The sequence below is a fragment of the Pungitius pungitius genome, chromosome 4, assembly GCF_949316345.1.
Source record: "Pungitius pungitius chromosome 4, fPunPun2.1, whole genome shotgun sequence".
NCBI lineage: Eukaryota > Metazoa > Chordata > Actinopteri > Perciformes > Gasterosteidae > Pungitius > Pungitius pungitius.
The window spans coordinates 7,803,219-7,830,491 of record NC_084903.1 but is presented as its reverse complement, the minus strand read 5'-3'; the positions used below and the strand labels follow the sequence as shown (position 1 = coordinate 7,830,491).

At 43.0% G+C, this 27,273-nt stretch overlaps 1 protein-coding gene across 3 annotated transcripts in view; it reads right to left on the bottom strand.

The window, feature by feature from the left end:
• Positions 1-27,273, bottom strand: part of phkb (phosphorylase kinase, beta) — a 79,646-nt gene that overhangs the window by 33,039 nt on the left and 19,334 nt on the right. For all 3 annotated transcript variants that reach the window (XM_037483334.2, XM_037483325.2, XM_037483343.2), the window contains 11 exons: positions 24,534-24,633; positions 22,768-22,875; positions 22,082-22,162; positions 19,299-19,414; positions 16,202-16,265; positions 14,053-14,148; positions 12,449-12,646; positions 7,835-7,892; positions 7,248-7,325; positions 5,442-5,600; positions 5,233-5,327 (listed from right to left, as the gene is read on the bottom strand). In XM_037483334.2, coding sequence (XP_037339231.1) covers positions 5,233-5,327; positions 5,442-5,600; positions 7,248-7,325; positions 7,835-7,892; positions 12,449-12,646; positions 14,053-14,148; positions 16,202-16,265; positions 19,299-19,414; positions 22,082-22,162; positions 22,768-22,875; positions 24,534-24,633 — 1,153 coding nt within the window. The remainder of the gene's footprint in view (positions 1-5,232; positions 5,328-5,441; positions 5,601-7,247; positions 7,326-7,834; positions 7,893-12,448; positions 12,647-14,052; positions 14,149-16,201; positions 16,266-19,298; positions 19,415-22,081; positions 22,163-22,767; positions 22,876-24,533; positions 24,634-27,273) is intronic.

Genomic DNA, 27,273 nt, shown 5'->3' with positions numbered 1-27,273 from the left:
CCATCGGCTATCAAATGTTCTAAAATGTATTGCGTGTGCTCATTTTTGACATTTAATCAATTTAGTCAAATCAAATTAGTAGAATATGTAATTATTCTGCCGATGAACATGTTTGTGATCTATATTGTCTGTTTCAAAAAGAGTGTCTAAAAAGAGTTTCAGTGCTTTATATTTCTAGTTGTAAATGGAAGAACTGTGTTAAGCAAAGATTGCCACCTATGGAACCTTTCTATTTTCAATAATCTGTGCCTAAACATTTGTTAATCTTTAACCAAGCAGTTAAATGCCGTTATCCATGTGAGTAGAACGATTCAATGCAAACAAATTGTATATAAATGTATATACTTAAGATATGAAAGTATTTTATTTCCAGATGTAGGAGAGAACACTAAACACCTTTAACTCACAATAAATTATAAAAATAAATAAACATCTTAATCTAATTTTGACCACCATAACCAGGCGGGTGACTAAAACAAGATTGTCCTTGGAAATTGTGAATTCAATTATTTTCTATATTCTATTACATATTTTATTAAAAAAATAACACCCATAAAGGCAAAAATAATTAAACGACGCAAAACATCCGAACAATCTGTCATCAAATTGAAATCAAATGTTCTTAAAATCCTGATTGGACTGGAGAGGCCTCGGTTAAGCAAACAAACAATCTGCAAGGTTTCATAAAAACCTCCGTGTTAAAGATACAGAATGAAACTGGTCCATCCCTCTCCTCCCTCCTCCTGTGCACTGTACTTACTTACATTGCTGATGTTCTCCTCTTTACTCCCTCCTTCCATCCCTGAATTTTTGTTGCCCCTCTTGACCCACACCTTATCTGATCTATAAATGACGTCTGCAGCAGTGTGGACCCAATGCAACTTTTCCATTAACCTTCATCCAACATGGAGCGAGCTGCGTGTGTATATTATTAAAATAAAGTGTGGGACAAAAGCAACATAAGTAACTAATTCACTATCACGGTCATTCATGACTTCTCCGATCCCCCGCTTGCTCCGCCCGCTGCGTATTATTGCATGTTTGTCAGTGGGATATCACGCCACGCTCCCCGGGGTGCATTTGATCTGACTCACCCTCACAGCCCTGCAAGTCTCTCATGTAGACAAAAAAAGATAGCGTGGACCACTTAATATCATCAAAAGCTGCCCTTATCTGCAAGGTCAAGCTTCAAAATAACCTTTATCCCTATTATCAAAGCACAGCAGCACCGTGGAAACATACTTTACATTAACATAACATTACTTTTTCTGATATTTCGCTGTTTGCCACATGGCTACATGCATATTTAATTGTATAGCTTCATATTCTATTTAGCAGGCTTGCAGTTCCTTACTTGTAGTAAAAGCTTCCTGAACAGCCTGCTGAAAAACGCATTAAAGTTGCACTAACGCCTCATTCACCAACCAAACCCCATCCTCCAAATGCTCAATGTTTCAAGCAAAACTACATTCCCTTCGCAATGAGATGCACACATGATGCACATTTAATTCCTGGTGCCTTACCAATGTACTATACATATGGGCTATCCAATTTTTTTAAAAGGGACCACGTCGTGCACATTTTTAAGACATGCTTCTCAGGCTAGTGCAAGAAATTCAGGTGTTGCCCAGTCACCTCCAACACATCGGAGGCCCTTCATCCGCAGGCCGTAATGGGGGACTGGGATCAAAATGCTAGGAAGGAAATAAAGGAGTGATTTTTATTCACAAACATCTCTCTGCAGCTTCCACTCAATTCTTAATGTAGTGGTGAAACTTCTGATTGAAAAGGAAGCTGTTGAAATAGAGTATCATAGATATTGTCAAACGTCATGCATTAACTATTTATCATCTCTGAGCTGAATGACACCTGAGGTCAAATTACCCGGAGATAAGCTCCCATAAGTCTACAGGTGGAAGCAGACAGTACAATAATTCAAGCGGTTAGTGGGTTTAATATTGGGGAGCATTTCTTTGTCTCCAGCAGTTACAAGCCAAGATGGCAAGCATATATATATATTTGGATCCACAAAAAGCAAATGATACACTTGTGCAAATGAAGAGGGGGGGGGGCACAAATCCAGCCTTAACTACATGTGAAGGCCCAGCACGGCTGTGTGCCTTTCCTGCCCGCAGACCAAACACTGGACGTCAATGATGCAGAGGCAACAGGACAGCTGGTGCACACGCACACGCACACGCACACACACACACACACACACACACACACACACACACACACACACACACACACAGACACAGACACACACACACACACACACACCAACTACAAAGCATTCATTCACAGTAAACTGAAAAAGTGAACACACTTCCTCCTCTTTCACCTTCCTTTACTCTTTTTTCCCATTTTTTTTCCAGCCAATCTCAAGTACAGAAAAGGGATAAGAAGAAAAAAGAAAAAAACACAAAGAGAGATGGTGTATAAAAAAAAGATGAAATAATATGAACCGGGCGGAGAAGGTGAAATAAACAGCACAGGAAAGCAAGAATTAGGAATTGCATTTGCAATTTGTGTGACTGTTTGACCCTGTAGGGCACTCAGCTTGGCAACAGCCGAATAAATAAGCTTTCTCCCGGCTGGGGGTCACGATACACGTACGCTCTGAGACTGAAAGTCTGTTCGTTCCCTGCATTCACGTGTTCTGGGAAAAGAAATCATGCCCCACTTCAGCTTTCAGGCTCTACTGCTTGAAAACTCAGTCCGACACTCAAAGGTGAATTTTCAAAATGTCTGATTTCTACAGATGGCTGAAGGCTGCACACCTGTGTTTGACACAATGGCTTTCTTTGAAATCAGATCATAATCTTTCTAATCAACGCGTGAATGACTTCCATCTCAACTGATTTCCTCATCAGGTCTTTTTAAAGGGGCCTGCACAGCACTATTTTCTACGTGGTTATCTCATGTAATTCTTGGCTGCAATAGATAAATTCTCATCCCGACAGCAGGCATCTCCTTTCAGCAAAACGCCCAGTGTACAAACTGCACATGGATAAACATTAAGTAACAATGTGGAGGATGACGATTTTGTTTTAATAAGGTTTGGGCAAGACTAGTATTTTATATGTCGTCATCGAAAAGTCAGCATGATCCTAATGGCTCAGTTTTGACTTGATGGGACGGATTCAGCAGCAGAAGTGAGCTGCAGGGCCCTGAAGCCCCGCCCCCACTGCTGGCCAGCGCGCAGCTGGTGACTGTTACAGCGCTGCCTCGACCAAATGGCCCTCACATCGAATGTGGCTGCATTAGCACAACGCATTCATTCTTCTTTTTCTTTGTTTTACTCAAGCCCTGCCCAAGGGCAGGAATCTGCATGCAATCTCGAATTTAGAAAATAAATAACTTTGGCACAGCTAAATAACAAATAACAAAAAGCTCAAAAACTGATTTGGACAAATCTAAAAATTGCTTTCTAAAATGGGTTTCAGATGTGCAGGAAATGAAATCATGGCATTTTTCTTTTGGAAGTATTTTACACTAAGTCAGCACATGAAAATATCTTCGCACAAAAGATAAATGTCAAAACGTTGAAGTAAAAAATCCACGACCCTAGCGTTGTACAGAGTTGTGTGACCTTCCTGTATTAAAGAATGTTAGTATACCTGACAGTTAAATAATGACATTCATACCTCTTTTAGACATGTTCCCCTTTGTTATTCTGTCACTCTGCAGGTTTTCCTACTGGCTGACATCCAGCTCTGGCTGCTTCTGTTTGTTTCTCTCTGTCTTTGTTCTTTCATGCTGTTCCTTCTTCCTGCATTTGATTCAGTCTGGCATTCCTAATACCTCCCTGGACCTCCCGTCCCTCATTGGCCTTGTTCTACCACCGCGTTGCAAAAACTAAATTCAACATACGGGGGCCGATTGGGACTTATCAATCCTCCCTGTAGAGCGTGCAGAGGGGGCCCTTGTTTACGTATCTCTACCCTCTATCTGTGGCATCCGCCGAGCTGCCGGCGGTCTCAGACATGATCGGCATTCAGAAAGGCAGCTCAGAGAGCACACAGACTGGTTTTAACCCCTGCCTGCAAGGTAAAAAAGCAGGGTTTCTGCTGTTTACGGCCGTAATGAATTATAGATAAAGGAACGATGAAGGGAGTTCTATTGGAAGAAATGGAATATGATATGATATTAAAAAGCGTGAACTGAAGTCGTCTGTATGTCAGTAACCTTACAAAGCAGAAGAGAAGGTACCTTGATGTAACTCCAGTTCAAGTAGATCTGTAGCTTACACTACACTCTACACCAGTCACAGTGGGGAATTAACCTGAAGTATAAGTGAGATATTTCAGACATACTTTTTTGCTTGGCTTTTATTTCTTTTTTTGATTGACTTTTTACATTAACATGATTTTATTTAGGTTTACTTTTCTGGAGATAAACTAGAATGGTTTTATTCCTAGTGGCTGCCACATCATCACAACCTGATGGATAAAGCCCGATGGGAACAATGCTCACTAGCTTACGTCAGACAAACATTGCCCCTCACCACTCACTCAAGCATCAAATGTGTATCAAAGTTAGCTTGTTGCATTGTTCTCATCAGGCTTTATTCATGTTCTGTAACCTAGAGTCACTTGAGTCGATCCTGGTAAATTTAGAACAACAAATGAACATCTGCATCACAGGTGCACGAATTAAGGAACATCTGGCAGCAGATTGGATTCATGACAGGGAACTCGGCGATACACATTAGGAGATGCTGATTTTGTTCAGATTGTGAAAGCAATCAGTGATATTCCTCTTCATGAGTGTGAAGTACTAAAAAAAATAATTGAATTACAATCTGCTCAGATTTTTAAAAACTTGCAACCCAGACTTGATTATCAATGACAATTGTAACTTCACAACTTGAATCATATGTGTTATTATGTCAGCAAGTTGTCGGATAGACTGTTTAAATGACAAACATAGAAACTGCATTTTTCTCACACAGTGAGTGGGCAGTCTGTTCACTGCCTCTACAACCTGAAGCACTTAGTGCTACTTGACTTCTAAAATTCATCGACCCCACAAGTTGATCTTTTTTTTGTGTGTATTTCATTGTTATTGTAGGCCGAAAGCGCTTTACTTCTCCTATAAGTCATATCGACCAGAATGAGTGCAGCCCAACATCGAGGGCTTTTCCTATGAATGACTGTCCATAGTGCTGAGGGGAAGTCACGATGAAAAATGGTGAAGACAGTCAATCAGAGTCACATCCCAGCTTACCTGGTTGGAGTATCGCATGGTGACGTTGCGCTGGTCCTGACGGGGGACGTAGCGGTGGATGGGGTCAATATCTTTAGGGCTGATCAGCTCATCCACTGCACAAACCCACACACCAAAGCGGACACATTAGTACACAAAACACACTTTCTGGACTGGGGGACCGATGTTAGAATGAACAGAATCGGGCATGTGTGATCAGAGCATCATACCCAGCAGCTTGGCGATGTTGTAGAGGGCCTGACCACACAGGAAGACCATCCCATCACGGCCAGAGTTGCTAGGGAAACGCTTCTGGCTTCCATGCTTGTTCTGCTCTGCCTCCACGAAGTCAGCCGGTACATAGTAATATTTGGGGATCACAGCATGGCCTGGCATGGGAGAGGAGGACTGTGAGCACTGTGTGCGTGCGCATGTGGACTTTCTCTGGACGAGTTATGCATGAGTGTTTGAATGAAACAAAAACGATGCTTTGTATCGATTTGTAACACAATTTTTAACTGAAGAGGAACCTGTTCAAGTGCTGCGCACACACACACACACACGCACACGCACACGCAATCAACAATCACTCGGAGCTCTGTTCAACAGAGGCTTTTATGCCTCCATTTTCTGAAATTCCATCTATTTCATCATTTCAAGTTTTTTCATTTAAAATCTAACGGGCTATTAAAACTGCTCTGATTTTCATTATTTACCTAATAATTCACACAGAGGTACAAGAACAGTTCATACATGTACCAAATGTGCATTTTCACAGTTCTGCCCAAACAGGTGTGTAATGGGGCCAGCTGCTGAACAACTGGAGCGGAACAAAGGGGAACCTGATTGCTTGGAATAACGAAAATGTGCCATTCAACCTCTAGCCAACACCCCGTCAGTGAGGGTGGGAAGCCTCTGAGGGATAAGGTCCTAGTAAGGGAACTAGCAACGAGTATTTGGTCTGTGTACATCGTCTCCATCTTCTACAACGCTGCTTTTAATGGATTGTGTGATGCACTTTGTATTGCCTTGTTGTTGAAATGTGCTCTACAAATAAACCTGCCTTACGACCTTTGCAGAGCACCGCTTAAAAGTTAGCAACATTGGGGACTGCAGTGAGGGAGGGTGGTGTTCTTTGGACAAACAAGAAAAACTAAAAAAGAGTAGACTTTAGCCAATGATTTGATACATCTGTGGCTGTGGGAATGTTTTTGTTCATTGGACGCACTATAGAATCTGTTCTTGATGGTGGCACTAGAAGAAAAGAGGAATTATAAGTATCCCCATGTTAGGCTGAATAATGAAGTCAAATGTAATGAAAGTTCCACCTGATGAATCCTGAAGTACATTTGGTTACATTTTGGCACAACTGGTGCAAACGCTGGCCGTTTGCTGTAGTACAGCGGCAGGTCTCCCAGAGCTGCACGCGTCTGTGCATCACTTTAACCACGGTAGACCGTGACGGCAGAGAGGTCCAGCAGACTAACAGCAGAGCACGACGGCAGCTTCTGACAGCCGCAAATGCATTTTCTGGGTTTAGACTTCTTAATGGTGAACGAGGGGAAAGAAAGGACCCTCGTGTTATCTATTAAAATCCAGCCAATTAACTAAAGGAGTTCTGTTAATCCATACATAACCAGCACAAAGGCTCTCCGGAGCAACACAAGTCTGCTCTGTCTCACATCATTATCCTTTCCGTACTCCAATTATTCCTTTGCTATTAACAACGGACCAATGGAAACTCTTGACATAGCCATTATTTGACTGTCTCCCACATATCAATGGGACAGGTGAATATGAAAGCCCCTGTGAGCCTCGTTCGCGGTATCTAGGATATGAAGATGAGGATGTGATTTCATTTTTAAAAAAAATTCTTCACTGCAGGAGGGCGACGGAGCAGAAGCTCCAAAACAAACCACATACAGTAGATATGGAAAAAAGCTGAAGTTGTGTCTGTGTGGTTTTAAGCATTGTTAGTTCATCCATCGGTTGCTGCATTTCCGTATTTGTGAGTTTCTATTAATGTGATTACTCACCCTCATAAGACTGGAAGATGATGGGTTGAAGGAGGTCTTGGTATTCTTTGACCTGAGCACTATTTCCTCTGAATACCCCTGCAAGATAAACAAACAAATACACAAAACACAGAAAATGATACTTATTCAAAATGTATGATTACACTTTTTGTATTTTCTGGATATGTCACCGAAACAGAACACTGAAAGAGATCTGGATTTTCTACTTTGTGTTTGACTTTTTCTCTTTTATGGTATGCCATTAATGATATGTTGTGTTTTTTATAGCTATAAAATAGTCCCATAAAGATAAACAGATCTGATTATTCCTTTATCCTACAGATGTCAGTGAAGACTAAACCGACAGGAGTAATTTAATAATGACAAAATGCACATTACTGGGAGAAAATCTACTTTATTTCTGACCATTCCCTTTGGTTTATAGACAGATTTCACACATCACATATTTCTTTCAAGTGTTTCAAAGTCCTCTAAAAGTAAGCAAACACCAAAAAGATTTCCCGTCATATCTATCAAGACGGTCTTCTGTCATCGCAATGACCCACTGGAGGCAACATAACCTCAGCTATGGATAGAACAAGGCTTACCGTCAATCATCATGTAGATGAAGAATATGGGAAACTCACACTCTATCCCATCAAAGAGCTGGAGAGAGACAGAGAGGGAAAATTATTGCTTTTCCGCATCGGAAAGAGGAGAGAGGCACAGCGACGTTAAAGCAGCGGATGGCTGAACTTTAGTAGCGCTGAGTGTGGAACAGGGAAAATGTATTGGAGACGTGACATTGTGAAGGACAACAGAACACAAATAATCTTGCTTCCTCCCACGGTCATTTTTTTTTCATTCAAAGCTGTGCGCGTTGGTTTTGAGGAGGTCATCAGACGTTAGGAAAGTTTCTAACACTGTGACCAACACACAGAGAGTACTGAGAGAAGAGCTCAGTCCGGAGGTTAATAGGTAGCAGGTTTTATCAAACATGACTGCAATGGACCCATGCACATCATAAAGTATTAGTAGAAACAGGTACTAATTGTGTAGTTAGAAAGTCATGGGAGTGTTGGTAGTGATTGTGTGTCTGCCCCGATGCACATAACAGACAGCAGTGACAGCACAGTAACAACACATTACAGCACACAAAATGGAAATGGAATGGAATGGAATATCTTGTGATTTACATAAACACATAAGTGGCAGAGAATCTTCTTGCTTCTTGCTTTCGCATTTGTTTTTTTCAGACTAAACACAACTGAACAACAACATGCTTGAGGGTATCTGCTGTAAGATATTCGTTGAAAAAAGTCATTTGGGTTTTGCAAAATGCTCCCCCATCTCCAATTGAGCACTATAAATAAAAAGTAATCAGCTTAGCATAAGACTTGCATCAGATTTATAGTCCTCAAACAATTCGTCGTGGAGACATGTGTATTTGTTCTGTCTCTCCATTAATTCATTCAGGCTTTTAATTCGATTAAACCTCTCACTAGTAAACTCTCAGTCCCGACTGACCGATTGATTGACTGACGGATCGATATGAGTGTAAGCGGGACCGGGCGACTGTCAGGAGGTTTTTAGTCAACAGAACAAAGAGAAATAAAAGCCAGCGTACGTGCAGCAGCTAAAAGAAACACAGATTCACACAAACCACATCATTTGTTGGCTCATTCTCGGAATCTTACTCACCAATTCTATTGTGCACCTAACATGACTTGTGTGTGTGTGTGTGTGTGTTATCACTCAATTACACAAAAACACAAACCGTCATCGGGTTGCAAAGCATTTTTAGTGAAGTGCAGCCTCATTGGTTCCAATAATTCAATCTCATCGTGTTAATGCTCGAAGATCAACACAAACACAAAGTAGAGACAACGTGATCTCATGCTGGGGGGGGGTGCTTCCGCGGTTCTATTTGCCGACTATTTGCTGACTGAAAACATGGACGGGCGAGCCGGAAAAACACCGACACTCCGCTGCATTAGAGGAAGTCCCTTCAAAATAAAATCCCAGGATGATTTTTTAATTTTTTTTCATGCAAAGGCCCGCGACCCACCAGTTGAGAAACATTTATTGTCACGCCGTTAATGAGAAACAATTCCGTTCATATTTAGGCAACACAACTAGGTTAATGGCAGCGGACAACGAAGATACTTAGTTAGGGATCAGCAAACACACCATATACATAGACATTAACCTAGTTTAATATCAGTAAAACATTAGCATGAATGCCAATACTCTGACTATCTCTGTCTCTCATCTTTCTCCTTCATCTCCACACAGATGGAGGATAAAACCGATATCATCCTCCTCCAATGACAAATGGCGGTCGCACATTATTATATATGTGGGAGATGCGTTCACTGTCACCAATCGGGTACTGCTACGTGTAGGCTTGGGATGTGCTTATTTAATGTCTGCACTCAGTGATAATGCAGGAATGTGTGGCTTCAAACTGCACATTTCTCAGATATGAGAGGCAATTAAAAGCTATTGGTGTCAGAGAGGGACGAGGAAAAGAAAAGAAGGTGAAGAGATAGAGGAGCAGAGGGAGGGGGAGAGCCAAGGTGGCCGCCCAGAGAGGCCTGTGCTTTTAGGCCCGTTGAGGCTGTAAACAAGCAGGGATCCCTGGGGTTTTGTGCTCGAGCAGCTCGACTGATTGTTGAAACTGTCTATCACACAGGCTGCTGCTCTCTGTCAATGGTAAACAGACAGGGAGCTCAGACGTCTGCCCTGCTGTGAATTGCCTCTTAAACACCAACAACAACTTCACTCCGCGTCTTCTGCTGGTCTACCTGTGAGCGACAGAGCGCACACCGGGTTCATTTCATCAATCTGTGTGTTTATACTCATCCCTCAAAGGAGGTGGCGTTTTGCTTTGTTTGCTATGAATTATGTTTCTAATATTGATACTGAACTGATAAGTGCACGTTAAAGGCTGTAGGGGGGTTGCTTCAATGTTTGTCACTGTGAAAATGGTTGTCTCATGGTAGCGTAATCTCACCGCTCGGCACGTTTCCTCTTAAACGACTTGATTAGTAATACCGGCAACGTCTGCTGATGTGACAGCAAATAAATTACAGAAACTGGCAGTGAACTGGCATGAACTGGCATTAAGTGTTAATATTACAAAACTCACTGGCATTGTCATCCACAATAAATATGCGTGCCGGCTGGAAGAACTGAGGGCAGCAACAAAAAAGAAACCAGGGCATTAAATACTGTTTGCTAATCCTCAGGTTTTAAAACTAAACATGCATTATTTATAACAGCCGGCAGGACGGTGACTCCTCAAAGAGAAGTCTCTGAAATTACAACTTTTCACTTGATTTATTACCTCAGTAGACATTGTAAACAAGAGTTTGTGGTCTGTATAGCAGCTTTCAACTCTTATTCATTTTTTTGTAAATTCTAGATTTAGAGTCAAACAGAATACAAAGCAGCATATCTTTTAGTACTTTGTGATTAAAAGGTTGAATTATCAGTGTTTTTGTCTTAAAACTTGAACCATTTTCCAATGTGTTTTCAGTTCATGAAATCCAAGAGAGCTTGATTCACAAATGTATTTTCAAAGTATTCTAAATGGTAAGGAGGTGAGTCTACTATTTTCTTGTTTTGTAAGACAAAAGTAATCCAATTTTCCACAAGAGCCCGAGCAGCTTCGAGAGCCACGCGCAGCAAACTGGTGTCCTGCAGTACTTTAAAAAGTAGGATGGGGGCCAGAGCCTTCAGTTATCAAGCTCCTCTTTTGTGGAACCAGCTTCCACTTTCAGTCCGGGGGGCAGACTCGGTCAGTTCATTTAAGATAAAGCTTAAAACGTTCCTCTTTGATATTGCTTATAGTTAGGGCTGGCTCAGGTTAGCCTGGACCAGCCCTTAGTTAAGCTGCTGTAGGCTTAGACTGCCGGGGGACTTCTTAGGACACACCGAGCCCCTCTTTCACTCTCACACTCTCACTCTCTCCCCCCACAATCATCCATGTTTTATTAATGTACATCACTAATTAAGCTTCTTTCCGGGAGTTTTTTGTGCTTTCTCGCCTAGCAGGTCTCCGTGGATCATAGTTTCGTGCGGACCCCGGTTCTGACTCCTGGCTCATGGCTCTGCTGACACCTGCTGCTGCCATCATCATTACTTTAAATATGATTCATATTACTGTCATCAAAAACCAACATCTTTCTGCTCTCCCTCCCCACAGAAGCCTCTGTGGATGGTGGTTCGATCTGATGGAGGTTGTCCCTGCAGTGGTCCTGCCGTACACCTGTTCTGCTACTTGCAATTACTTGTATTATTTCAGTTAGAGAAATTGAATGTATTGTACATCTTTTACATTGTTGATTCTGTACACATGACATCCATTGCAGTCTGTCCATCCCGGGAGAGGGATCCCTCCTCTGACGTTCTCCCTAAGGTTTCTTCCCTTTTTTCCCCATTGAAGGGTTTTTTCATATTTTGGGGAGTTTTTCTTGTGCCGATGTGAGGGTTTCGGGACAGAGGATGTTGCATGTGTACAGACTGTAAAGCCCTCTGAGGCAAATTTGTAATTTGCGATTTTGGGCTATACAAAATAAAATGAATTAAATTGAATTGAATTGAATTACCAGTCACAAGGCAGAATATCACAAACTCTCTCCAACCTCCTCTCTGGACTTATTCATTCTGGGAGGTGGGTTCTGCAGCTAGTGCGAGGATTTCTTTAGCATTAAGAGTGCCGCTTCTGATTAACTCATTGTACACTCACTGCACTGACTCTAAAGTGAATTAGCTGCCATTTTGACGGGGATCATGGTGGAGTCAGAAAAGGACAATGGACTGACGGTCATTCACATACATATATATGCATGATCACACCCACTGTCATTCTCACCCACATGCACAAACACACTGGGAATGGGGTTGAATCACCTGGAGGATTAAAACGCTTGAAATGATAGAGCCTGAATCACAGGCAGATTTCTGAGCATTAGCATAAAGGGTAAAACCTTTAGAGGCTTAAACACTTCAAAAACTTTTCAAATGTCACACTCAAGCACTTTCAAGTTAAACTTTTTCAGTTGTCAGGCATTAGAAGACATTAGCACCTTTCTTCTCTAGTGGGGTTCCTCAGGGATATAACCTGGGTCCTTTACGTTTCTTTTTATACAACATTTCTTTGAGACATATTATCCACAGACATAAGATTAATTTCAACTGCTCCCACCAGCACCAACCTTCATCTCAGCAGGTTTGTAGAAGCGGCGGTTCTTGTCTTCGTTGGCGGTGCGGTAGCCATCGCGGAGGAAACGCTTGAAGCCGTATTTTCCCCGCAGTTTGCGAACAATCTTGTCCAGTGTCTGACTGTAGAGGGCATCGTCATCTACTGCAAAGGCCGGGTAGCTGATGGTTGGCAGCAAGGCCGCATCTGTGTTCTGCGAAGGGTTAGAAGATTTACCACAAAACCTTCAAATATACATTTATAGCTTTATTTCCAGTGAGAATTACTACAAGAAATACGTTTTTTATATGACAAATGTAATTTACCATAGCCACATTTAATTGTACTCACCAGAGATAAAATCTTTAATTAGGTATTAGAATTAAATCCTATCAGCAAATACCATTTTACCAGAGCATACAATTTGTGTCCTATACAAAAAAGCTGCATATGCCCCTTACCGGGTTAAGCGACAATTGTCCAAGTTGATGAATAAACTCTACTGCAGGCTTGTTTTTCAAGTCTAGACTACAACAATTATTAGGGATGAATATTTTTATTAGGCTTTACAAACCATGATTACTGGTTATCTAACTTCAATTTTATTTTTGCTTGGTTTATTCTACTAAGCTGTAAAAAAGGGAAAGCTATTAGGCCTCAGCCTTGGATGCAAACAGCCGGGAATATTTAAAGGTTCATTAATAGATCAAGGAGCTTCAAGAAGTAAAAGATTTGTTTTCTACATTCTGTGCATACTCAACCAGCTCCGTGAATACATTAAAGTACAAAATGTAGTCGACTGTTTGATGTTTTGTTATGTTATATTTTTGCATTGTAATATTATTTTACTTCTATACATCTCTCATACGTCTCGTTAAAACTCCAGTTTACATGTTAACATCCTCGGCAGCTGCAGATGAAGGGGGGGTATGAGCTTGCAGAACACGGTGCAGGTATTGAATTTTATATCGAATTACAATCTTTTTCCATAGTGCACGCTGTACTGGTATGATATTTATAGTTTTGTTCGCTTGACATTATCCTGTCGGCCTCTCGCATTTCTCCATCTCCATCTTTCTCTACTCAACGTTAGTCCCATGCAGCTAAAAGGCCACTCTTGTTGTCTAATTGCACTCATTTCCTCGCAAGCTGACTGACGGCACAGTGTCGTGTACGACACATTCAGCACACAAAGGGAGCAATGTTATCATGTAAGTGTCTGCAAGCGGTGGAGTGTAGAGAAGGAAATGGCTTTGCTCTTCCCTTTTACCACTTATTTTTCTCTCTCCCCCCCTTGCTTTTTCTACTTTACCTCCCTCTAGCTCTGCAGCCACCTTTACCTTCACCAATCTCTTATCGAGATTGAACCATCAATAGCACATTTAGAGTCAGCGTAATGACTGCACAATGGGGGAAACTCAGAATTACTGATATCCACTAACATTACAAGTGTATGTGAGCCGAGTGCTGCTGCTGCTGCTCTGAGACAAAGGAAGCAACAGGTGGCACCAAAATGTGCAACTGTGCAGGTCAGCTAAGTCAATTCACGCGTTTTTTTAACCTTATTTCATGCTTGTGTTTTCAGTCGTTTGGTTTTAGTAGCTGCATAAACGGACTCACGTGTGAGCGGGACTCTCGGGGCAGTAAGGAGGAGAGGGTCTGCCGGTTCCTGTTGTGGGCGTCCAGATCCACAAAAATCACCGACCACGAGCAGCCCTGCAGAGCAAAAGTCATCGGCGTCACGGTCACAGCTGAACTATTCAACCATAAAGAGGTACACCAACGGGGACACCTACCAATACGGAAACATTGATAACAAGACCTTTTCCATATAAGACCTTATTTATACCCCCCTAAAAAAGGCTGCAATAACTGAAGGCCCCCTCAATCGCACCTACACACATAAAAACACACTCTTTTGCTGTAAAACCAGGCGGATATATTTGGGTTGTACATGCTTTTGAAGTGCAGTGTGGGAGTGCTTGAACAACAGGGAGTCAAGGGTTACCCTATCACTTCAAAAGTACCAAAGTACAAAACAGAAGTGCTGCTACTCCAATGCAGTCTGTCCAGGCAGTGCACTTAAACACCAACAGACTAGAGGACAGTCAGTTTTTATGTTTTTACTTAGTAAGGAAAGTGATCAAACTGTCTAAAAATGGCCGGCCCAGTTCCCTTCATCCATCCATCCATCAGCAGCGCTTACATAAAACAACCTGAGCCACTCTCGCAACCTGCTAAGCAGTTTCTAATGCAAGTCAAATGCATTATGTATGAATATTGTCGGTCTACTTTTCTTTCCTCAAAAAAAAACAGATCCAGCAAAGCCTTTTAGTGAAATCAGCAAGCTTTCCTGTCAACATTTGCATAGTGCAGTGGATTGCTGGCCACCGATGTAGGCAGCTGTGTAACACGTTGGGTGAAATGGCCCTCTCAGAGTAACCTCCTCTGGTGATAAAGCAGCTGAGTGTATAAGAAAACCAAGCATGAGAGATGACTGATTATGCCTCGGATGTGTGACATTAACTGGGCTAACACACATGTACTTTCTAATAACACGGAGCAGTCAGAACTGTATTTTTTTTAAACGTGATATATATTCATATAAATATATGTGTGATTTTTTTCTTAGTTGCTTTGGGCACCGCAGCAGACAACAAATTTATTTTTTCCAAAGTTAAATAATGATCAGCCTTGACCAAATGATTGACATAAATGTGGTATACGAAATATAAAGAGTGTTTTTCTTCAAACCATTGCGGGCTAATAATCACATAAAAAGTGCATAGTTCTTTTTCACTTCAATCTGAAGACTTAGTACTAAACCCACAGCGATGAGATAAGAGGTCTATGTCCACAGCCCTTATAACATCCCACAATCCCTCTGAAATTCTCTCTCATACTGGGTGTGAATTAGGTGACCATCCCGAGATAGAAAGTGGAAGCTGTTCGGATTTGATTGTCCAGCCTTGTGTACACAGCTCTGTGGATTAAATGACTTTAAAGAGAAAGGATCCTGCTCTTGGCGAGAGCAATTTTATCCCAAGAGTTCCATTCATCAGACCGAGAGAGAAGCTGCTATCTTTGCATCAGTTTGTGTAACTCGGGGGGGGTCGTTAAAAAAGAAAGAAAGAAAAGGAAAATAGTCTTTGTGTCTCCTTTCATCTAGTACAAAGGCTAAATGCAAGACACAAACACAAGAGTCTGCAGCCGGTGTAAAATGTGGTAGCGGAGTCCAGGCTGTACCGAGTTACATGTGGCTGGACGGATTAGAGCCAGCTGGGACATCAAGATTGATAGAGATCATTAATAAGCAACTAGCTGGCTTGTAGCACTTCTATTCCCATATCGGGTCAAGAGACTGGATGATCCACTGACACCCACGCTTACAAAGGCACCAGACACCATGGGCCATCCATCAGCTACTTCTATAAAATGCTTTTTTTTTTTCCTAAAGGCCGAGCTTGATGACAAAATCAATTTCCAGGCCCAGTTAACCACCTTCATTTTGTTGCTGATTAGAGAAAAACTGACGGCCCGATATGTTGATAAGAAAAATACTCTTACGCATCAGACAGCCTGAGTATCCACTTATCGCTTTGCAGGATGCAAACGTCTTTCTCACAGAGGACCTTTAGAGAATACACTGTCCATCTATATAATGCCATCTTGTGCCAAGGGACATGTTGGACCAAGACTCAAATTCACATGTCTCTGAGGGAAGACTCAAATTCACATGTCTCTGAGGAGGAGGGAATTATTCAAATACCTGGTTTCCGAACAGGTTGAATCCATTGATAGCCTCCAGAGCTGCTTTAGCCAAGCCCACGGAGCTGCAGAGGAAACAAACAGAGCATCACTTGACATGATGAGCTAGTTTCACTGACAGTGATTCACTGTTGAGCGGGTGTGAAATATGGCCCAAAATCTTGCATCCTGAGAAAAGTCATCTTATATTCCAGCAACGACATACATCACTATATTGCCCGTTTTCTGGTAATCCGATAATCCGATTGTCTAAATAAAACCACATGGTTTCGTGTACTCCTGTGTGGATTATACTTGGGAATTCCCAATTGTTATAATATATGATATTTGTTACCATTATCCGTTTTGAGGACATAATTACGAATGATTATCATGTTAATATGATTCCAGTGATATGTGATACATTATCACATTGAATTTATTTCTCGGCCAACAGTATAGTGACGTTCTGTAATAGGAACCATAAGTGTCCTTCAATCGTCAAAAGGCCAAAAGTAAGCATTCAGAATCGCACTTAAACCTCAAACTGCTATCTGTTAGGGCTCAATAGAGGGGTCCTGAGATTATGGTCCACTGTAAATAATGGATCTCTTTAATAAAATCCTTGTCCTGTATTTCACACTGCCTGGCTGCTGTGATTGCAATGCAGACTAAACGTGAATCAATTTTGCTGTCGTTCCGTTTCGTTCCCTTTCTGCCCTGCCAAGGGTTCCCTATAAAAAGAAAAGGAGGAGGGAAAGAATTGCATCGGGAACTGGGCGATGACTGGCGGTGGCTCTGCTGACATGACAAAACACATTCAATACCATAAGTGAAGTCCATATCGATAATACAGAGGACGGAACAGAGCTCTGCTGAGACTAGTAAGAAGGCCAGTTGTGGTCAGCAGCAACTCACGCAGACGAGATATGACACTTTTGGGGGAAAACGGTGGGGTAAAAAAAATGGAAGAGGAGGAAACAGACCCAAAGAAGCAACATGATGCAACACTTTGAGTTGGAGATAAGCACTTTGCATGGCGAAAATGTTGCAGAAAGCCATCAACACTGATATCACTCTATGATGCACACTGATGCCTCACAGACCGGAGGCATGACATTTCATGTCAGACAATATTTCAATGACCTGATTTAAAGGGGACATATTATGAAAATTTGTAGTGCCACTAGACATTCATTTGAGTATCTGGCACGTGTACCTACCCAAAAACAACTGGAACAGGTGCTCCAGTCACAAATCGGTCCATCCTGGCACAACACAACCTTTAATCTCTTATTAGATTCTCTTTCTCACCCTCTGGTTTTGCCGCTACTCGTCCGTTCAATGACGTTCATTTCCGCTTGATTTATTTTTATTTAAAACTTGTTTGTGATTGTATTTGTTATGATTTTATTTTAGATTGTTTTACCAGTGTGTGTGCGTGTCTGTGTGCCTGTGTAGGTTTGGGTTGGTGATGAAGTTGCATCCCCCCCCCCTCTATTGCACCCCCCCCCCTCGGTTTGGAAACAAACAAAAATAAAGGTGTTCACACACAGCAGCTCAGACGTTAGTGGTCACATGGGGTTAATTGGTTCATAGTCAGCCACTCACATCAATATAAGACCTCCGCGTTTGCTAGCGGTGTCGAGGGGGGGGGGGTTGCTTCCGCGTTCGCTAGCGGTGTCGACGGGGGGGAGGGGTTCCGCGTTCTAATTGACCCACCAGTTGAGAAACACTGCTCTAGAGGAAGCACGAGACACGGGACCTCTTCCCTCCATTGAATATGTTAACTTTCCTCGAGGGAATCTTGGCGAGCTGCTGCCAGTAGCCATGTTGTTAAGGGAAAAACAACAACAAGAGACTTCTCAGCGATACGATGGCGCAAATGGGTTCTTCTCCATCACAATCTCCCTCAATAAAGACTGTTTAGCTCACTGATGGTGTTGACTGGACCCTTCCCCTGGGAGGATGCTTCGAAACTGAAACACTGACCCCAAACGCCCCATATTCAGATGACGTGGGCTTTTATTTCCATAAATCCTGGTACCACCTGCTGTAAAGAGGCTTTTTTAAGGTTGAAGGAGAAGGATAAAAAGCAACATTCACTTCTACTGAGCTATCATAATTATTATGTATTGTTTTCTTTTTAATTTGTAAGTTGATATTTACATATTTGGCCCTGAAGACCTTCAGAAAAAAAAGATCACCCCCAGTGAAGATGTGGCTTAATGTGAATCTGCCACTGACTGGTTTGGCAAATCTACACAGTCAGAGCGACATCAGGAGAGAAACTGGCAGAAAAAATCGGGCATTTTGCCGTCGTCCTTCAGCCCACTTTGGGAGGGGGGGGGGTGGGGGGTAGGGGGTTTACGGTTGCTCTGTGGCTCGATGTGTCACTGTTTGTTACAGTGGTTAACACAGGTTAAACGTTAACACAGCCTGCTGCACTTCCTAAATTGGCCCAGAAAAAATCCTATTTTTGCCATTGAGATTTAGATTTTAGAGTATAGTCTGTTAAAATGGTATTCCTAACTTTCTGGAGACTTGGCTCCATCCCTCGTTTAGTAGAATAAAATGTGTATAACTTGGAGAACATGTGTTTTGCTCTAGCAGTAGATAATGTGTAGTAATAATAATACAAATAATTAATGCAGGCAAACAAGTCCCACTCGTTCTGGGTGGTGTAAAATGATTTTTCTTGAAAAGAGGAGAAATTAAAGTCTGCTTCCTACTCTCCCTCATTGTTTAAAGCACTATAATATCCTCACAGCACTGGCAACAGCATTTATCGGCACACAGACACACACACACACACCCCAGAATTCAACAAACACCTCATTGCATCACAGACACTCGGGGCACAGTGTAATCTATTCTGGGAATCCATTTTTGCTACAGTGTATTTCTCAAAGGTAATGGGGAGGAAATAAAACCGTGGGTCACTTAAACACCTTTTGATATTTCCTTTGACGTCAGTTTGCATTGATCTCAATAGGCCCATACTTACGGCCCCCAGCAATACAAAGAACATTGTTAAAACTTCTGTCAAAATCCCAATAGTGTTTAAAGAGACTGGATGTCAGCGTTCAGCCATTTCACTTGTTCAGCCTCCGACTGACCTGGAATGCAGCTCCGTGCTGCCGTTGTTGTATTTGCTGCCTCTCTCCCACATGCCGTAGTCCGGCACCCTGTAGGCTCTTTCCACACAGAACACCAGGTTCTGGATGAAGGAGACCTGGACACGGAAAACACATCAAACAAAGGAAGACACGGGTGGAAATGCATCTTACGTATACAGACACGCGCGCTAGGACGGCAGCAGAAAGTAGTCACGTGTCCATACTGAGACACGCGATTCAGTTTCAGCTCCAGCTCCAGCTGCACATGCACTCACGTCCTTTCTCACACTTTTATATACACACACAGTAGAAATGGGCGACCTTCTGTATTGATCTGGGGTGAGGTGAGAGACTCTCCCGTTTATTATATGGGTTTGAAAAGTGGACAAGAAAGCTGATTCCTCACCAGCGTTCAAGGTGAAACTGCCCCTGTGACTGAAGACAAGCGAGGCGCTGTGGAAGGTCACAGGCTCGTCTCCCGCCCATGACGCAACATTCATTGGACACATTTATAGCACAATTTGAATTGTCGGCGCGTCGCCCTTTCAGCCAGGCTCTAAAAACTCATTCTGCAGCGCCCTTGATTCAATCACAGACACAAAGCGGTGGCCCTGCGGTTTTAAAGACATATTTAGGAGCGCCATGTGTTTAGAAGGACCTGGTGTCCACAAGGGACATGTCAAAATCAATGGGCAAATGGTAGAGACACACCACGTGTGATGACTTAAAGGCACTGAATCGTTAAAAAGGGTGCTCTTGCATGCGTGCATGTATGTGTGTGTGTGTGTGTGTGCTTGACTGAAGGGAGATTTAATCTAAGGACAAAGTTGGGGGAGGCAGGGGGGAGCGTGCGAGAGAGAGAGAGACACAACCTGTGTAGGACTTAACTAGGCCAGTCTGTGAAGGGGGCCAGGGAACAAGGGAGCAAAGCAGACAAGGCCAGAAGAGAGAGGAGGGTTTGCTGCTTCTCTTCATGAGAGGAGTGATTAAGGAGGGGGACTTTTTCGTATCTTAATGGTATCTTAATGAATGTTGCTGCCCACCGGCTAAACAAGCCTCTCCCGTCTCCCTGTGGTTTGCACACATGGAAACTAATGCAGGAGCATACTACTTGTTCTGCTGATTTTGCCTTCAGAACTCAGACAGTGGGAAACAAAATAATGCATGCACCTGTATTATGGGGGGGGTTCAAAATACATGCTGGGGTGCACAGTCGGCTAATGAGACGCTCCATTTCATTCCGCACTTGAAAATGGCTTCTGGATGGAGGTCAATGTAGCATCTTCTAAGAGGACACGCAGCAGCCTTTTTTCTACCACCTACTTCAAGGAAATAAAATAAAATGCTGCAATGCAGCTTCCAGCTCAGTCCAGTAAACGCCGCTGGACTTCACAAGTTGTGACAGCAAACAACAAGCTGATGAACAATGCCACAACAGTTGGGTTGTCTTACTCCAAATGAAACCCTTTTCAAACAGCGTTTTGCAAAACGCGGCCCTTTCGCTTACTCAATCTAACGTTAGAAAATAGAAGGGAGGCCTGAAGCAGACGAACTCAGTTTAAATTATTCAATCTAATAGGCAGTGTTTAAACATGCACATTGAGAGATAGGACTTCCCTCTTAACAAAAGTAGCACTGTCAGTTTGTGTGCCATTAGCAGTGAGACGCGAAAAATGAAGAGTATACAGGGGAGAATGTTCTGTTAACAAAGTGAAGAATGCACACACTAATTGGTTAGTGGCAACATAGTTTACCATGTCCTTACTTTCTCAAGATGAACCCAATTTAGTAAACAAACGGATTCCTTTACCAGGGGCAGAAATTCCCCCGCTCTGTGGCAGTAAGTAAAGCTGCAAATGAGCAGACTATAAAAACAGAATTAATGAAGTCCCAACTGGTCCGATGGGGGCCGCACAAAGAACAGCACAGTGTGTAAACGTGACGACCACCTCACCCTATTGTTTTATTAAGAGTCAAGAAGACAAAAAAAAACGCAACAGATACATCAAACTCCATTCAACGCTTCCCAGGAATAGCCGGGATTGGTGCGCTGCCATAGAAGACGCTACCGGTTCGATCCCCGGAGGAACGTTTAAGCCTCCACAATGAAATCATGTAAACGTTTCCCTGCTGAAAGTCAATTGAGCGGCTCAGCAGAAAACATAAATGTGAGCGGAGCTATAAAAGTGAGTTACTGTCCCCTGATCCCTCATTTGTGCCGGCTCCAGGATATCTGTTGGGGATTCAGGGTACATCCAACCGCTTCCAGAAATCCCCTGCACTAACTTTAAAGCGTCTAGCTGAATTTTCAGAGGGAAGAATCACACGATATAATGCTCATAGATCTCATTGGGTCCCACACTTAATGTTAGAGGGCATTTTTGTGTGGTTCCGTAAGAATTTCATCATCAAATGCAAATGAATGGTTCTCGGAAATGTTCAAATTCACTTTAGGGACACAAAATATGTTGAGTACGAGGAAGCTGAATGTTTATTTTGGATCAACAGCACTCAAATAGAATTGCTGTTAAGTCATGCACAGACCAACAAGACTACAAGTCTGCAGACGTGCTAAAACAGAAGTACAACTCATGGTAATGGTAATTTCATTACTTCCTTTACATGGCCAAAAAGCTTGGCTTCAAGTAAGCCCAAAAGTATGTTAGTGGTTATTTTATGTGGCAGATTAGCCAGGGAACGTCAAAGTCATGGCCAGGACTGGACATAAACCCCCAGTGTCCAGCATTGATTTCCTCTGCAGTCATTTTTAGCTCCTTGTTTACCTCATCGGTGTTGAAAATGATTTGCAGACCAGAGCAGATCATCTCCACCAGGTACAGCAGAAACAGCGATACGGCATCGATCTGCAGCAATGACAGAGGGACAGAGTGGATGACCATTAAAAAAGAATCACTGTCACTTGTCTGCTGTCTAATATTTCAGGACTTATCTATACAGGTACAATTTCTTACGCAACGTAGAGTCTGAGGCGTGAGCTTCATAATAGCCATTAAGCCTTTGGCATTATGCTGGTAATATCAATCATGCAATTTACTTCATTGCAAAGCTGTTGGACAATAAATCACAACCCAGGGCTAAACATGTATACAGGGAGTGTTAAACCTTGTTCCTACGTTCTAGTCCAGATTTTTAATTGAGCTCACTTGATGTAGGCGCCGCCCCTCCTGAGGGCGGAAAGGCTCCATCCAAATCTTACAAAACAATTAGACCTCAGTCAATACCATTGACAGAAGAATAAGCTGTTTTAGTGCCCATTTAATGCACTTCCATTTCCTGTTCTGAGGATAGCAGAATATACGGCTGAGTGGGAAATATCCCATAGGGATATTTCAGTTGGACAGACAGTACAGCACGTATCCCAACGTTCACAGCGTGCACATGCATAATGTGCAACAACCCATTTTAATTTCAGCCTTTCAGCGGATGGTTGGCCTGCTCGCTGGCTGACCTGCAGGTGGTGATAGTCGCTGTAGGAGTGCACCTCGTCACCGGTGACCACGTGGAACACTGAGTGGAGACACTTGGAGGGGCTGGGATCCTGTTTGAACTGCTCCACCTGGTAGAGAGAAGCACAGTGGAAGAGAGGAGGTAAGAGAGGGCTGCAGCGTGCCACACTAGCAGCCTTGAACACATTAAAAAACACCTAATTAGAAAGCAGGCGCAGGGAGTTAATGCATGGTAATGGACTGTCAAGGTAATGTCTTGTCTCAATGGGTGTTTTGTTAATTTATTGAATGCCGAGCTGACCTCCTCAACCACATTTTTACTACTATTACACCTCCATTGGCAATTTAACTCCTTTCTACAGACTTCCTCAGTCATTTACTGACAAAGGATTCATCATTCATTCCATCTTTATATCTTAAATTGGAGACTAGAAGCATAGAGTGGTTGAGGAGCTATGCAGTCACTGTCAGGGTTTTTAATGCTAGGTTTACAAACGACAACCAAAAAGATGACTACATGCCGAGCTTTTAATGCCATGTCTTACCACAGTGCAGGACTGCATGAATCCATGAACACTGCAGCGACACATACAGTGTGTTGTTTCTAAAATAGACAGCCAGCACATATAAGAGTATAGTCTGCTTCAAAACTGATTAGGGTCGGATTTAGGAGCCATTACGGTAGACTTGGTTTACGACAAACAATAGAACCAGGTGTTTGCTGTGCGTTCAGGAAATACTTTCAGGCTCCGTTTGTTGCATCTACGCTACCGGCCCCCGAATTCACAGCGGCGCCACCAGTCGCGCTGCGCAGCTATAAATAAATGGCCTTTTTGTCCCCTTTTTACCTAACCCGTCCACCTCCAGCTGTCTCCTTTTCTTTCTTTCTACCTCCCTTCTACCAGTCACCTCCCAGCATTTTGCTTTTTTTCTCCGTTGCCCCACTTGTTCTTGTGTATCTTTTCTCTTTCTCCCGCTCAAGTCATCTGGTCAGACCGGAGACCCTCCGTCCCATTTTTGCTCAAGCTGCTCCGCTCACTGCTTTCTAAGGCACGGGTGGTGCTTGTGTGATAGTGAGGGAGGAGCTACCTCTGTAAGCTAACGCAAAAGAGAAACTTGCGTCTCATCAAATCAATGACCAAAGGCGGTCATCTCAGGATGCAGCATTTTTTTTAACCTGAGAAAATTGTCACCCAACAGCCGGGCCCAGCTGCTGCTCTGCTTGTGTGGCGTTTGCCCAGCAGTAGCCCCGGTGTCACGTCTCCATTAGAAGTGCCATGTTCTTGGTAAGTGGTGGAGACGGGGCCGTAACGAACGCCGCGCTGTGTAATTAACTGTGTAAATGCAGCTTTGTAACTAAGACAGTAGAAAGCTCTCCCCTAAATTAGGCCGTCAAGGTCGAGGCAGGGTGAAACAGAATGGCTTTCAGAGGTGCACGCATGTACAGCGGCACGGGCCAGCTGCTCGGGTTGCAAAATGTTGTCTGTGAGGAACAGAAAACCGCATTGGTTCCCGAAAAAGGCCGTTTTCTATTGACGGCCTGCTCCTGCGCATGGCATCAGGTCGCATGGCACGAGGCCCTCAAAAAGCAACCGGCTCCAGTTGTCATTTGCTTTGATAGGAAAGAGGAACCAGAGGTGTCTGAATATCAGCTCAGGAATCACCTCTGATCTGCAATACGGGGTGTAATTGCGGTGTGCTTTCAAGCAAAGGACTAAAGAGTGAGGGGGGGGGGGGGGGGGGGGGGGGGGGGCGGCTCAAAACTCACCTTATCAGCCTGCCTCATATAGCAGTACAGGATCCCTCTCATGCACTTGACGGCCGAATGCTCCAATTCATGGGTTCGCCCCATATCGTCGTCGATGCGTCTGTGACCGGGGAGAACGCAGTGAGTGGAGGAACACATCAAGAGCTCAGGGAGAAAACACATTCGGGTGTTATTGACGTTGTTAAACTTTACATTTTTGTCACCAATGTAAACGCTGGGATTTGGCGATATTCCATCACCAACACAACCAAGTCAGACAATGCGAAAAAATGCAAGGCATCTACGCTCCGTAGATGCTGGGCTACTTGTGGTTCCTAGAGTTTTAAAAAGTAGGATGGGGGCCAGAGCCTTCAGTTATCAAGCTCCTCTTTTGTGGAACCAGCTTCCACTTTCAGTCCGGGGGGCAGACTCGGTCAGTTCATTTAAGATAAAGCTTAAAACGTTCCTTAGCTTAGACTACCGGGGGACTTCTTAGGACACACCGAGCACCTCTCTCACTCTCACACTCTCACTCTCTCCTTCCACAATCATCCATGTTTTATTAATGTACATCACTAATTAAGCTTCTTTCCGGGAGTTTTTTATGCTTTCTCGCCTAGCAGGTCTCCGTGGATCATAGTTTCGTGCGGAACCCGGTTCTGACTCCTGGCATGGCTCTGCTGACACCTGCTGCTGCCATCATCATTACTTTTAATTTGATTTATATTACTGTCATCTTAAACCAACATCTTTCTGCTCTCCCTCCCCACAGAAGCCTCTGTGGATGGTGTTTCGACCTGATGGTGGTTTTCCCTGCAGTGGTCCTGCCGTACACCTGTTCTGCTACTTGCAATTACTTGTATCATTTCTGTTAGAGAAATTGAATGTATTCTACATCTTTCACATTGTTGATTCTGTACACATGACATCCATTGCAGTCTGTCCATCCCGGGAGAGGGATCCCTCCTCTGACATTCTCCCTAAGGTTTCTTCCCTTTTTTTCCCCATTGAAGGGTTTTTTCATATTTTGGGGAGTTTTTCCTGTGCCGATGTGAGGGTTTCGGGACAGAGGATGATGCATGTGTACAGACTGTAAAGCCCTCTGAGGCAAATTTGTAATTTGCGATTTTGGGCTATACAAAATAAAATGAATTGAATTGAACTCATATTGGAACAGCACCGCAAAGCAATCATTTTCCTGACTACAGGTGTAATAGCAACCTTAGTGACTGTCTAAAGAAGACTCTTTTGTTACAACGTGGCCTGCCTGAACAGTTTGTCCGTGGTTAAAGTTCAATGCGCTTTTTTGCTATTCTCGAGTATCATCCTAAATTGTTGGCACAATCGCTTCTAAATAAATGTGCCTTTAAGACAGTAATATTGCTCGGATGCCACCCAGAGGTGAATTGATTGTGGTTGCGGCGAGTCAGCATATCCACCCCCCACCACCTCAAAAGTGATAGCAGAGGTTACATTGGGAAGCTTCTTATCCGCCAGCGTGTTTTAAAGAACTTCATTACCGGACTAGAAGTATCCAACATTGTGATAAGCATGAGGTGAGCCAACACTTGCTCAGGGGTTACAGCAGCACACCCAGCTCTTCAAACATAATGACGATTAATTAGGAATGCACAACGGGTCAGAAAGGTTACAAGAAAATATTATCACCCACTCAATCACCCCATATAAAGGGGTGAAGCTACGGGTGAATAGGAAAAAGAACTAACAGATATCACGTGGAACTTGCACAGGGGATTACTCGCATAAAGACTGTTATACAAACAAGAAATGCATGTTTAAATGCACAAATAAGGCTTTATATCATTAAATATGTGCTTATAAGCATACCTTTTCAGGACAGAAAACGGAACATTGAAGGAAGCCAAATTCAAATTTTAAAAAGAAATTACAACAAGGGGACTCGATTAAAAATATTAATCTAATTGATTAGAGGCTTTGTAATTAATTAATCGCATATATTATACAAATATATGACCTGAGAACAGTGAGAAGTCATTTTTTTCACATTGATTTGTATTTTTATTCAACCAATTCCAGTGTAGCAATAGCATATTTAGAAATATAGTACTTTCAGAAATTCAGGTAGCCTATAGGTAAGTAGACCTTCTGTAAACTATGTTTTTTTAAGTAGACCAATACTTTCAAGTACATTCAGAACATTGGTTATTTTTTCAGACATGGTCTTAGTTACCCTGGTCCTTAAACCAGTCATCTGGTCCAGTGTGGGTTGGGTGTGGGACTGTGGGTCCTTGTACTCTGGTCGGGCTAACGTCCACGCTAGCTGCTAATTGTTTTGCGCTGAGGTGATACTTGAGGCTCGATGTGAATTCCTTGTTGCGTAGCTTGCTGTGATGCCCCACACACATAACGAGTGTGTGTGGATGGTGCCTACCTAACTGTCTCCCTACAGGTGAGCCTGGGTGGGGCATTGTCCTGATGGCTAATGGAGAGCACCTGGGCCCGGTGTCTCTCCTGAGGTCTATATATGCCAGGCTCCTGCCAGTTGGAGGGGGGACTCGAGAGGAGGCAGCCCCGGCCTTCTCTCCGGCAGTATTCTCCATGCGTTTTGAGTTGTGTTGAATTATTCTCTTCATGCATACACGCACCACACCATTTTGTCACACATCCACACTTACAACACTGACTTACTGACTACCCACCTCATAGGATCCTTATGGCTTTTGGATATATGATTTCAGTTTATTATTGAAGTTCTTTCTGTTAGGGTTATAATTTAATA